This window comes from Leuciscus leuciscus, assembly GCF_965113295.1.
Source record: "Leuciscus leuciscus genome assembly, chromosome: 7".
NCBI lineage: Eukaryota > Metazoa > Chordata > Actinopteri > Cypriniformes > Leuciscidae > Leuciscus > Leuciscus leuciscus.
Window position 1 is genome coordinate 27,460,770 of NC_138731.1, and position 14,130 is coordinate 27,474,899.

At 37.4% G+C, this 14,130-nt stretch overlaps 1 protein-coding gene across 3 annotated transcripts in view; it reads right to left on the reverse strand.

Moving 5' to 3' along the window:
* Window positions 1-2,460: 2,460 nt before the first annotated feature.
* The window catches only part of acvr2aa (activin A receptor type 2Aa), a 62,028-nt gene continuing 50,358 nt past the window's right edge, over window positions 2,461-14,130 (reverse strand). For 2 of the 3 annotated variants that reach the window (XM_082176388.1, XM_082176387.1), the window contains exons 9-11: window positions 13,175-13,313; window positions 8,974-9,104; window positions 5,285-8,885 (exon numbers count right to left, since the gene is read on the reverse strand). In XM_082176388.1, the coding sequence (XP_082032514.1) occupies window positions 8,691-8,885; window positions 8,974-9,104; window positions 13,175-13,313 (465 nt within the window). In that variant the 3' untranslated portion in view covers window positions 5,285-8,690. Of the gene's footprint in view, window positions 3,480-3,962; window positions 4,395-5,284; window positions 8,886-8,973; window positions 9,105-13,174; window positions 13,314-14,130 lie in introns of those variants that run through there. The other variant, XR_014207785.1, reaches the window with a different exon arrangement.

Consider the following 14,130-nt stretch of genomic DNA (forward strand, 5'->3'; position numbering starts at 1 on the left):
CATTGTTTGTTGCTGCTTTTTATTTGCCTGGTTCACATTTTAAATCCACGTTTTACTCTGATTATGAGCGTTTTCACACTAACATAAGTATTCTGTTGACATGAGTTTTTTATTAATTTATTTTTTATTAAATAAATAGCATCCATCTTTCACCATTAGATTTCTGATTGGTCTACTGCAACTGAGTTTCCTTGGCTGTCTGTTAGCAGCAGGAGTGAGCTGGGTGGCCAGTCTGCTAGAAGAAAAAGAAGTTAAGCCTGCTAAGACACATCAGTTTTAATGAGAGGAACGAGCAGAACTTCGAGCACTGAGGCAATCCTAAAGCAGTGGTGGATGTGCGATGCATAAGTGGAGAGTGTCTGAGCACTGCAGGGGCTGCACTCAGTGTTTCTCTACAGAACATTGTCTGAATCGCTTACATAAACTAGGATCCATGAATTAATCTAGGCTATTATGTTGTACACTATACTGTTCAAAAGTTTTGGGTCAGTAAAAATGAGTGACTATCACAGTTTCCACAACAAAATGTTTTACAAGATGTCTTACATTTTTACAAAAATGTAAGAAGTGATATTAATAAGAAATGTTTCCTGAGCACCAGATCAGCATATTAGAATAATTTCTGAAGGATCATGTGACACTGAAAAAATATATATTTTTAAATTGTAATAATTTTCACAATGTTACTGTTTTTACTGTATTTGATTAAATAAACACAGCCTTGATGAGCATAAGCAAAACATTTTGTAAAAAATCTCCCGACCCCAAACTTGTGAAAGTGCATTTGGTTTTGACACTTGGGAAATATCCTGGTGCTCCTTATGGTTAGTCCATTGCTTAGACCAGGCCAACGTCAGTAAATTAAACTTATATGAGATGAGAGGGGAGAAAAAACTTCTGAAGTGAGTGGAAGAAAGTTGGCCTTCATAGAAGAAGCAAGGTGTCATGGGGGAAAAAACATTTTCTGCAATGCATTTCATGAACAATCTGATTCCCTGTTCAATTGGTTTTAAATGCTGGTCGGTTTGCCTTGGTCCCACTAATTACTGATCATTGCTGATCTTCTTCAACTGCTACTCTAATTGAGGAAAATACCCGAGGAGGTCATTTAAGATGTCTACACTTTGCAAATTTACTTGTTAACTTTTTTTTTCTTTTTTTATCTGAAATGTGCATGTCTCTGAAAATCCCTTAGTACAATTGTTTTAGTCTCTTGAATGTTATTTTCTGATGTTCAAGACATTTCCAAAGTTGTTGATAGTGGTGATTCCCCTGCCTTTCACCTTAAAACAATGATGTCACAACAAGACTTGTTAATTGTTGGAGTCATTGAAGGGATTGAGATCACGAGTTTGAATTGGTGTGAAATTGCTGCGATAAGGATGAAAGGTAAGTAGCCGGCAAATGGCGTCACAGGATTCAAAGATGGCTATTCCACTTTTCACAAATGGTCTCTTTCCTCTCACAAACCATCCTGTTTCTCCAAAACTTTGACTTGAATATCCCTGGCCTGCATGTGTGAACCTCATCTTTTAGTCTTGTCCAGAGGTGTCCCATCCCCTCTGTGCTGTGATGGCTATGACATTCCTCATTACTGTACCATAACACTCTTCTTTCCCCTCAGGGTCCTGTACTTTAGGTACTGCAGGTCCTTCTCTGCTAAGTCCTGGGAGTTCTGGACGTGACGTTCCACATTGCCAACTAATGGTGACAGGAGTGTGGCCAAGTGTCTCTAAGTGTTGTACATGTAGGTGTTTAGGATACTGCTGACAGTCTGAGTTGGGCTCCCTCTTTATTTTTGGGAGCCTGTATGAACACTATGAGATTCCTCTAGAAAAAGAAGTGGAAGTTTCAGTCAGTAGATTTTTCGGTATCACTTCAGTAAATGCACATGGCATGCAAATGACCTTAAGACCTCCTGAATTATATATAATGAGCTACATGTATTCACTGAGGGGGAATAGTGAGCCCAGGGGCCCTTGTGAAATGGTGACGTGGCCCCATGTGGGTCACAGGGATTATAGACCCAGTTTCAAGTCAGCTCATGTGTGAATGTACATTCACTGTGGAATGTTTTTTAGGCAACTTCTTCTTGGGCATGTGATATTGACATTTCAGTCTGAAAGTGTAAAGAGAGAAAAGTAAGTCACACTTCTATATAGTGCAATGTCTTTTATTTTTTCATTTGTACTGAAACTCTTTAAGAGTCAAGAGTTATAATTTTCCTTTTTGCCTGTGGAGAGTAGAGACAGTTTAAAAAAAAAAAATCACATTTATAACTCAAACACATGTCTTCTGGACTGGATATCAAATTTCCCCTCATAAAAACTGGATACCACTGTATATACATATTCAGTTGTGGACTGATTTTGTCAAATGGTGGTCAAGTAGAATACCTGTCAGAAGACAAAAATCAGCTATAGTTTAATGATTATCAGTATACAGAATCAAGTCAAATACTTCAGCACAATATTTCAGCTTTATTTTAATCACTGAAAACACATTTGAATACATTTCGTTTGCATCTCGTTGCAGATTTTTAAACTGGTTAAAATGCTCAGATGCATTGTGAGAAACCTCCTCTTGTGAGTTCTGGAGATGATGGAGAGGCAAATGGCAGATGTGCATGGAGGCATAATGCATTGGCATTGTGACATCTGTGTTTGGGGAGCTGCCAAATGATTCTAGAGACACATGTTTTTCCCAAGAGGAGCTCAATGTAGATGTTAATTTTCTCCTCCAGGGATAATGGCTCTCTCTGATCAGGTTATTATCAACCACTCGGTCTCACGGGGCAGTTTGACTGACTCTAAGGAGTTGCTTTTGCATGGATATTGGACAAATTGGTCAAATTCAAAACACACCACATACCCAAAACACTTAAGAATGTGTGTGAAACATGTTGCTAATGAATGAATTAGGCATTTATATAGCACTTTACTACTGTACACCCAAAGCTGTTTACAATCATATCGGGGTCTCTCCTCAACCACCACTAGTGTGCAGCATCCACTTGGATATTGTGACGGCCGCCACAGTACAACGTGCGCTCAACACACACCAGCTATAGGTGGAGAGGAGAGAGAGTGATGGAGCCAATTCAGGGAGTGGATGGAGTTTATTAGGAGGCCATGATTGATAAGGGCAAATGGAGGGAATTTTGGACACCGGGGTTACACCCCTACTCTCTACGAGAGGTGCCATGGGATTTTTAATGACCACAGAGAGTCAGGACCTCGGTTTAACGTCTCATTCGAAGGACTGTGCTTTTTGACTGTATAGTGTCCCCATCACTATACTGGGGCATTAGGACCCACACAGACCACAGGGTGAGCGCCCCCTACTGGCCTCACTAAAATCTCTTCCAGCAGCAACCTGGTTTTCTCAGGAGGTCTCCAGGTACTGGCCAGGCTCAGCCCTGCTTAGCTTCAGTGGGCAACCAGTCGTCTTGGGCTACAGGGTGATATGGCTGTAGCACGCTGTGAAATGATAAAACAGTAACTCAATGTTTTGTTACTCAATTTTTGAACTATGAAATTAATTTTTTTGCATTAAGCAGACTCTTTTATCCAAAGTGACTTTACAATAGAGGAACATATTCAGCCAGAAAAACTATAACAGCAGTCACAAGATCAGCTTCAAAATCGTATTTATTTACAGAACAGACCTCGAATCTGGAATAACACAATCGTTTTCAGTTACTGGTCAGTTTTGGTTTTCATTAACTAAAACTAAACTATAAAAAAAAAGAAAAAAAAGTTTGTCAACTGAAATAAAGTACAACATAAATATTAGATAAAAAAAAACTATAAACGTAAACTTTAAAATAAAATAAAACGTCTACTTTTGCTTTGGCAAATATTAAACTAAAATATACCAAAATGATATATAAAAATAGGAGCTAATTAAAAATCTTTATAAAAACTATAATAGTATATAAATAGTAATAAAATAACACTTACCGATGCCATTGCAGAAATGTGCTGTTCACAGTTAGCAATGATTATCCATACTCAATTAAAGGTATTGAGTAAAAGCAGTATTCGATAGGTCATGTGATCTCAAGAGGGCATCCTGGTTTTAGTGGTTATAGTTTTCAGAGCTTCAGATATGAATGCTTCTCTGGCCTACTGCATGCATTATGAACTCTTTCTCCTTTTTGTTATATTAAAGCACATCCTGGGAGAATGTGATTTTTTGACTCCCACACTGTTATTCAAGGACATTTACAGCAGCCTGACCAGGTGATTCAGTTCAACAGCTGAAAGAGAAACAGTGAGATGAGATGCCGGACAAGCAGTCCACTTGAATTTATATATAACCTCTATGGTGGGCGTTCAGTCACTGGACTGCAGAACTCTCCAGCTGGAGCTTCAATCCCTTTCCAGGTGAGTCTGGGACAAGAGACAATGACAGCAATTTTAGAAACACTAGAAAAATATTTTATATAATAATAAATACATAATAATAATGAACAAATCTAGATTATGTGCTAATGTTAATGATAAGCTGTTGTATTCATAACATGGTTGGATTTTATTTTTTAATAGACTTTTATGCTCACTAAGGCTGAATTTATTTGATCTAAAATATAGTAAAAAGTTTATACTTCAATGTATTTTAAAATACAATTTATTCCTGAGATGGCAAAGCTGAATTTACAGCATCATTACTCCAGTCTTCAGTGTCACATGATCCTTCAGAAATCATTCTAATATGCTGATTTTAGTGTTCAAGAAACATTTCTTATTATTATCATTGTTGAAAACAGTTGTGCTGCTTAATATTGTGGAAAACGTGATACATTTATTGTGATTGTTATGAATAAAAAGTTGAAAAGAATAGCATTTATTTGAAAAATAAATATTTTGTAACATTGTCATCTGTTTTTTTTGGTCAATCTGATGCATATTTGCTGAAGATAAAAAAAAAAAATTAAAAAAAAAGAGAAATCTTATTAACCCCAAACTTTTTCAACCGAGTAGCATCAGTAAAATATTACAATCAAAAAGTGTACAATGAGGTGAAATGCTGACATCTAGTGGTGTGATCACACACAGCTATTCATCAAATACACGTCAGGCTGGACAGTACTGACCTTAGCTTTGAGAAAATGTCAAATTGCCAATATTACAATCAGTAACACAAAGAAAAAGATATATTTTCAGATGCAGTGTTTGTGCTTAAACATTTATCAGTGGAAATCTTCACTTCTGTCTTTAAAACAGACGGAAATACGCATTACTATTTTCAGATCAGTTGAGTAATTGAGACACAGTACACATTTGAGAGCAGTCACTATACTTTATTTGAGGGGAGTAGTAGCATAAAATTTAATCTGTACATTATGTAACAATTACGTCTGATCAGGCCCTGAATGCGGTAAATACTCGAGAGTAAGGTGGACAAAAATGGCATGTCCAGCACAACAGTAATACAGCTGCTCGCACCTAAATTAGAGAGTTTTGGTAAAGTGGAGACATTCACTCAATGAGAAGAAACATTGTCACTGAAGTGTGTCTGAGAGAAAAGACAAAGAGAAGCTGCTGGTCGAATCCCAGGAGCAATTTTTGCAACGCTGCACCATGTTGTCAGTCGTGCTACACTGTTTGTTCAATCTTTTGAACGCTGTGAGTGGAAGTCTGAGGTAAAGGATCGTTTCTTTTGTAGTGTTTTATCTGACCAGTTTTAAAAAAAGAGAAAGCATCACTTCTCATTTATCCAGAAAAGAAGAATGACAGTTGGGCCATGATATAAATTAATAAAACTAAGATACAGATGTACAAAATTAACATTAAAATATTTAATAATAATAATAATAATAATATCAATAAAGGATTTCTTTCTTTGTGACATAAAAAAAACCTCATGCTCTTTTCACAATCTTAAACAACATTCATTTGTACATACGGTGCATTTTAAATTGAGTCTTCTACTAAACAGGGGGCTTTTTTTAAAGTTTGGCTTTTCATCTTATTCAACCTTCTTCCCAGATTCCCCAAATAAAACACCAAAAACAGACAAGGGTACAGGACAGCACCTGGTGAAAACACTCTACAGGCCAGCAGCAGTCACTCAGGCTTAGTGAATCTTTTGTAGTGTTTACAGTCACAATGTCAAATTGCAAGAACCTCACAGGAGATGCTCTTAGACCAAGAGCACTCGTCCTCCTAACCCTAACCTGCAAAGAGCTTTAGTTTGGGCTTATAACCACCTGGCCTTCAATTTTGCACCTACAAAGTCCAACGGAAGGCCTTTGAGAGGTGGCATGGGCCCTTATTACTTTACCATTCTGACAGCAGTCAGATGAAGTACAACAGAATGAGCTGGCTGAGAATGCTACAGTAGAGAGATAGAAAGCTTTCATTGAAAGGGCTTGATTGCATACGGTTGTATGAACCTGAACATTGTCAAATGCATCACATGGGGTATCACGAAAGGTAATGAACCAACATTTCAGAATTTGTTCAGACAAGCAACAGAAATCCGATTTTGTATCATACTCGAATCCGTTTAGATATTCGTAGTGTGAATGGGTGAAAAAAACAAACAAACAAACACGAAACTCAATGTTTACAAACCGGATTCAAACCACATCCACATGTCTGAATGGTCAGATCAGATCTCAATTCATTTTTTCACCATTCAGGATTTGATGTGATTAATATCAAAAGCAAAATGAACAAAATCACTGAGCCACTGAATCATATTTCAGGTTTTGTTCAGACAGCAGAAATCTGAATTGGTGTCCAACTCAAATCACTTTAGTTTGAAGACTGAACGGGAAAACAACCCCCACATAAAAATACGATTTTTACAAGCCTGATTCAAATCAGACCCATATGTGGTTTGAAATCGGTTTAATTGTGAACAGATTTTCAGGCATATTTTCCATCATCTGGGATGCAGTGTGATAGTAATGAATGACTGATATTGGGACAGATATTGACTACACTGTCTGAACAAATGGATCAGATTTCTTGCAAAATGACAGTTGATCCTAAAAATTGGATTTGAAAATCAAAATGGATTTAAGTGCAGTGTGAACAAAGCCTAAGAGCAGCAGCAGAGAAGCTGTTCATTTGAAAGACTGTCAGCCAGTCGGCAGAGAGTTACTGCATGTGTTCGGTCCCCGTTACAGCACATTATTATCTTAATACTCTCAGACAATCGGGCATCATAACATATGCATAGCATGTCGTAAGCTTGACGTCAACTTCAGTTCATGATGTACATTATGGTTTAAGCAATCAGCTAGGCGCTTATATTTTTACCACACTGGAAGTGGCCTGTGAGCTGTGAAACAGTCCCTGCTTAGGATGTTATTGCACATAATATGACCACACTAATAAGGTGTTATATATCAAGGGCCCTTGCATACATAATACAACAAGGGTAACCATAATGGCACCAAAGGGCTCAAAGCAAAGGGAAACGCTTCCTGAGACATACTGAGATACAGTTCTTGTAGAAGTGTGTAGAAGGTCGCCTGGCTGCTGATCTGAAACCAGTTTGAGGTGACAGACAGTGATCACAGAAAACCAGGATTGGAGGATTCCAAATGAAAATGGAAATGAGTGATGCCCTGAAGACAGGAAATACTTCAGATTAACGAATAATGAAGGGGTTTCCATGACTGCTAACGGGATCTCATGCACAAGCTCCACGTGATAACAAAGGTTTGAAAAACAAAGGAAAAAAAAAAAGGAAAAAAAAAAGAGAACACGAGGCATGCACATACGTCAATGTTGTGAGGACACCGCAAACCTATATTGGTAAGTGCTGTATTATTTTCACAAAATTCATATTTTCAGGGATTTTTTTCTTCTCAACAGGTCTCGATAAAGGTCAAAACGGTCACAATGCTAAAAAAAAACAAAAAACAAAAGTATCACATTTTAAACAGCAGGGCAACACAGAGAACGACTAAAAGAAAGAAGGCAGAACACTGGTTTATGAATGGCCATCGTTTCTTGGCATAATCTGTCATATAAAAAAACTTTTCCCCGTATTTAAAAAGCTTCCGTGCCAAATGGAGGTCATCGAAAAGCCTCTTTTTTTAATATCATATAGTGTTACAAAACAAACGTATTATTAGGATGAGAAACTGAGGTATACCTTGTCGAGAGGTTGGTGGTTATCTGACAGAAACTCTGAAAGCTTTCAGAGAAAACACGTGTTGATTTGGGTTGTATCGTCACCCTTTCTGTTGATATCTGTACAGCAGCGTCACACTACACATTCAAAAAGCTGTTTCTTATTGGCATTACAATAGTCATTCATATGAACACATTAAAATGTGTTTTTTTACATGGACGTTGCCCTTTTTTATACTGAAATGACACTAGCGCCGTAGTCTCGTTTACTCCTTGAACGGGAAAGTTTCTTCTCCAAGCAGAGAAACGACAACAACGTTTTTGATGCCGGCTTATAATCTTCCGTCCTTGCCGGAGCGCCCTGTGGTACTAGTTTATATATACACACACATACATTAACATAGCTGGCTCCAGGTGTACCTGTATTAAACCCAGATTCGGCGCAAAATGTAAAGTCTGCATTTGCTCCAGCCGAAAGTACAGGACAATCATCCAGCATGTCTGAAGCCGGCTGTCAGAACAGCTGTCCACCACCATTCCCGACGCGTGTTTTCTGTTCGGTCAGCCCGCAATTCACATGCTGATATCCTCTAGTCATAGACTGGACTCCTTAGGGGGATAGTCCACGTTGGTCACCATAGTTACGACGGTGACTATTTCCTCTGGGGCAGAGATGCTGGTCTGCCGCTGCATTTGGACCACACGTTCCTCGACACATCCCGCGGAGAGACGCGCCTCGGCCTCGTGGTCCCAACACTCCTCTATAGTCTCACACAGCATGGCCAGACCCTGTGAGACAAATGAACGCATTTTATATCAAGCCTAATATTCACTCAATGAAAATTTTTGGTGAGGTTTTAGGATTGATGTTATGTACCGGATGTTTCTGCCAGCACTCCCTGAGAGTGGGCCGAAGCTTTTTGTGGACCACCACATCCTGCATGTCCTCTAGAGAGGGATGTTGGCCCACCTCCTCCTCAAACGGAAGCATGTACTCGTCAACTGGACCTTCAGAAAAAATGAACAAACATCTGCTCAGATCAGGAAGTCCAATCACTGAGGGTGTTTTCAAACTTGGTTCAGGGAGCTACAAGGGGTACACAGAAAATTTGCAAGACAAAAACAAAAAGTGATTTTTTTAGGTATATGAACCTAGAACATCTGTTTGGTTTTGATTATTATCATGTCTATTGTGGTCACGCTCACGTGACATTGCAGTTCTTCATCATCATGAATGTTTATTAACTGCATGCATTTTTAAGCCATTTCAGTCTAAACATCTGATATATGGTTTTCTGAGCGCACACATCCGAAGCACAAGCAGACAGATGGATGTCAGATGGCGCGTCACACGAGTATTAAAATAAGTTCTCTTTCACGTCTTAATGCGCTTAAACTGTCAAATACACAAAAGGTTGTGTCAAAAAACACAAAGTTCACATAACGCAGTTGGTTATGTCTGTGAACGTAAACAGCAAGTGAAGAAATCACATGTGTTTATATATCTGTGTATTTTAGGCTGAGTTTACACTGGCACAACAAATCCGATCTTTTACTCACATCTGACACAGATCGGAATTTGTTGCACAAGTGTAAACACAAAAATCCGCATTAGATCAGATTTTTTCGCAACCAATCTGAGCCACTTCCAAATGTGGTTTTAAATCAGATACATATCCGATATCTGGACATCTAAATGTCTAAACGCGCATATCCGATTCCTCTTTGAATTCCAAGCCAATACAAGGCAAGGAAGACACGTTTATTCACAAAGATAGCTTTTTAATGTTGTATTATGAGGCAGACGTGTCAGTATGCGCTCGCTCACAGCTTTTTATTGAGGTGGGAACTTTATATTTATATTTGTAAAGAAAAGAAATTGCGCAAACACCGAAACATTGAAGAGCTGATTTTCAATCTCTGCCCGTGACATTTAGAAATAATACAGCTTCACTACTAAAAGCTACATTATATTTCTCAGCAATGAGGTGATACAGGGTTGCTGCACACTTAAAGTAAAATTTAAGGCTTTTTAAGACCTGAAGAAATCCTGTACATCTCGATTTTACCACTGTTACCACTTACCAGTCAAATTAAATCATTAAATCAAAATCAATCTTTGCAGTGCAGAGGTGACACAGAAGCGGCATCAGAACTGGCATTAATATATTTAAACTCCATTTACAATTGCATAAATAAAGCTATGAGATTAGTTTTTTTTATTCAGTATTTAAATATGAAATTATTTCTAATTTTAACGTTTTAATTAAAGGGCAGCTACTTTAAATATGAAACTAAAACCGCCCGTAGGTGGCGGCAAGTCACTGTCTGAATAAGTGAGTTGAGGGAGTCATTCATTCAACCGAATTGAACTGACATTTACCAACTTTCTTCTCCTTCCTTTCGCGTGCAGGAGACAGACGTAATATGCTGCCGCGAATGTGACGCGAATTGTAACGTGAACAAGCAAATCCACAAAGACAGAATAATAAAAAGAATGCGTGCGCTAATTAGACAGTTTTAATTTGGAAAGCATTTAGATACGTCCAAGTCAAAGTGTCATCAAAAATGTAAGACTTTTCATTAGTAAAAATAAGACTTTTTATGGCCTTAAATTTAAAAAATCTATTTTAAGACTTTTTAAGGATCCGCGGGAACCCTGTGATAACTTTGCTGTAATCTCTCTCTCTCTCTATCTCTCTCTCTGGTTAATTCATTTGAATTAATAAAAAAAAAGAAATATTGGGCTTTATTTCACTTCAGAATTCTAGATCTGAGCTGTAGATAAACTAAAAAATTCACCGGACTATATGTTCCGTCAGATTTTGCACTGCAAAACATTCATGAGTCATAACAGCTATTATCTTGTCCATGCTGGCAAATAATCATGAACACCTGACATTAATTATGTAAATAATTTTAATAGCACATTCAAAACCAGGGTCTATCATATGCGTAGTATAAAGATCACTGAACATTTTGTAACCGAATTTATGTAAACACAGATATCGGATACCAGTCCTGTCTAAAGTTAATGTAAACAGGTGGGCCAAAAAATCGGATATGGTTAAAAGATCGGATTTGTGCATTAAGATTTGCAGTGTAAATGCAGCCATAGTGAATGCAGCATACTATACAGTACCTACTGCTATATATGCTGTTAATATGAATCAAACAACAAAAGAAAAACAGAAAATCACTCACTGCTCTTGACTGAATAACTTAGCTTAAAAAGCTTTAATAAGAATGCATTTCTTACTTGAATGCTGCTGTTTAATGCTCTGGCGATGAGATAAACATGGCGGACTGTGTACAGCTCACTGAGGGTGGGGTCTATGCTAATAGAGCAGAGTCCTCAGCAATAGTGGGCGGGACCTAAGCATATGTGACGTCACTGTTAGAATCTACAAACGGCTTATTCTGAGACACCGCTTATGATTTATGGGGATTTTAAAAAAGGAGTGGGTGGACCATTTACCACACTACCGACATACACTTATGTTCAAACACCACGTGAAAGTGAATTATAGGTCCCCTTTAAGTATTTTGAAATGCAGTTTGTAGGAAATATAGATTTTTGGGGAAAATGTGTTCAGCTCTCCTTGTACATACATTTAAGAATTGTTTGAATTTGTGTTGTATATTTCTAGATATTTTCTCAACACTGTCGACTCTATCTTTCTAACCGAGGGTTGTAGTGCAATATTCTCTGTAAAGAAGCCTTTGAACAATATATATCACAAAAAGTGCTACACAAATAAATTCAAATATAATTTAAAAAGTTTTTTGTCCAGGTTTATACATTATTTTATTATTATTTGCTAAGACTTGATTTGACTAGATTTACAACATTAAAGGCAATTATTTAATTTGCGAAACAAGGCTTAATATGTTTCTCCTCCATAAGTTTTCTGTATACACAAACATATATGGCTGCATTTCAATTTTAGAAAAGGGATAGCTTAGCTGACACAGGTATTCACTCAGGTGAGAAGAAAGTATTATAATATTAAATCAACATTATTTAGTATTATCCACAGAAACGCAAAATAAACAAGGGAAGAGAAGCTTTGGAGAAGAGGAAGTTGAACAGAATGACGTTTAACCACCTGATCTGCCATCACACTCTATCATCCATTCAATCCCATCATGCACTGAACTCAATGAGGTCATCACACATGACTACCACTGTCACAACAGTCCCAGTCTGCTTCACCGTCCACACCTGATCAATACTGTTCCATTAGACCAGACAGCAATAATCAATAATGGCGAGCATACTGCACTTAAAATGACAGGCTTATTCAGGAGTATTCTGGCAGTAAAACATACCGAAAATGTGTGTGTGTGATCAGGGAGTGCTGCCAGACTGTTACAACTCTAATATCAATGAAATTTCTACTCTATAAGTAAGGGATAATACACAGCAAGGTGTGCATTACAAGATTTTAATGGAGGAAAAGAATCACCTGACTGGAAATATAAAAATTATGATTATTTTCGTCAGTTATGACTCGTTAAATCAAGTGTTTTGCACAGACTTGGAGAGAAAATAATGCATTAAGATTACATTTATTTGAATGAAATATAACATTTATTTCAAAGAATTATTGAGAGGGAGCAAGAGAAAGAGACTGTGCGTCTGTGCAACGTCTTTCTACTAATAGTGAAGCTTTGAGTTTAATTACTTCTAAAAGAGCGATGTTACCACCACTTTGTTGCTGATAAATATAATGCAGCGATTCAGTAGCAAAACTAATTTATAAATAAAAGTCACAGGGCAGTATTGACAACAAAATGATGTGCACCTGAATGTTTCTGTGTGTGTGCTGCGCGATCTCCAATTTCTGTGTGCGAGTGATGTGTGTTTGCATGCTTCAATGAAGGCAGCATGTTAATACAGAATGTGATTAAACTGACTAGAATTACATTACATGGTTAGCATTACATGATTTGAATGCACACTTTCCTGCCAATAAGAATTGAGTATTCAGAAAGACTGTGGTATAATAACTGATACAATTGTAGAGTGTGATGTCAAAACGGTCTTAGAGGAACAGCAGCTCACGCATTCGTACCATCAGATGCAGTGCAGCGGGCCGCCAGCTCCCACATCACCAGCCCGACCGCATACATGTCTATCCTGAGGAAAGAGTCTCGCTGGAAGTTGATGGCCCCCTCCAACACCTCCGGGGCCATGTAACGCCTGGTTCCCACCTGGAGCGCATAGAGATACCACCTTCTGATTAGTACAACAGTAAAAACGGTACATGTAAATGCATATAGTCAGCCTTGATGAGTACAGCGTAAGGGAATTATGGGCTATAGGATGCAGCTGCCAGAGCAGCTGCCAGAGCAAATTTTACATTAAAGTATATGAGAATGTTTTACTGATCTAGATGCTTAAACATACCTATAATAAAATGATGTATATGTAGAGGGGAACTAACTGTACTTTGGTACCGGCAAGTCATTACAACAAAAAATTTATACAAGTCCTTCTGCAATCTTTCTGCCAGCACTGCAGTCAATTCAGTCATGGTTTCAATATGGATGGTCCAGACAGCCTAATAAACACTACTAGTGAATATCTTAAGTTTTGTACGTCTTGTAGAACACAATAGGACAAGAAAGTTATTTATTTTTTAATTTTTTTAATTCGATTACTTTTTTATTTATTCAATTACTGAATGTTTACCTGAACACTTCAGACTGAAAAACCTCAAGCATTGTTTAATTCTTTTTTATCCATTTTCTATTGTTTTTAATTGTTTTATTTGTTCATGATTTTATTACCACCTGTTTACTTGAATAATTTCTTGGAAAAAGTTCAAGATGTGTTTACTTCATCGAGAAACACTCCTGCTAAATGCCATGGTTATAATTGAATTTGTTATCATTTATATTAACATTTATATTATAATTGAACTTTTTACATAAAAGAGTGTGCTCAATAGCATATGTTTTTGTTGTGGTATTGATAATGAAATTTCACTGTTCATTCGATATCGACTACTGACATTTTAGTCTATTA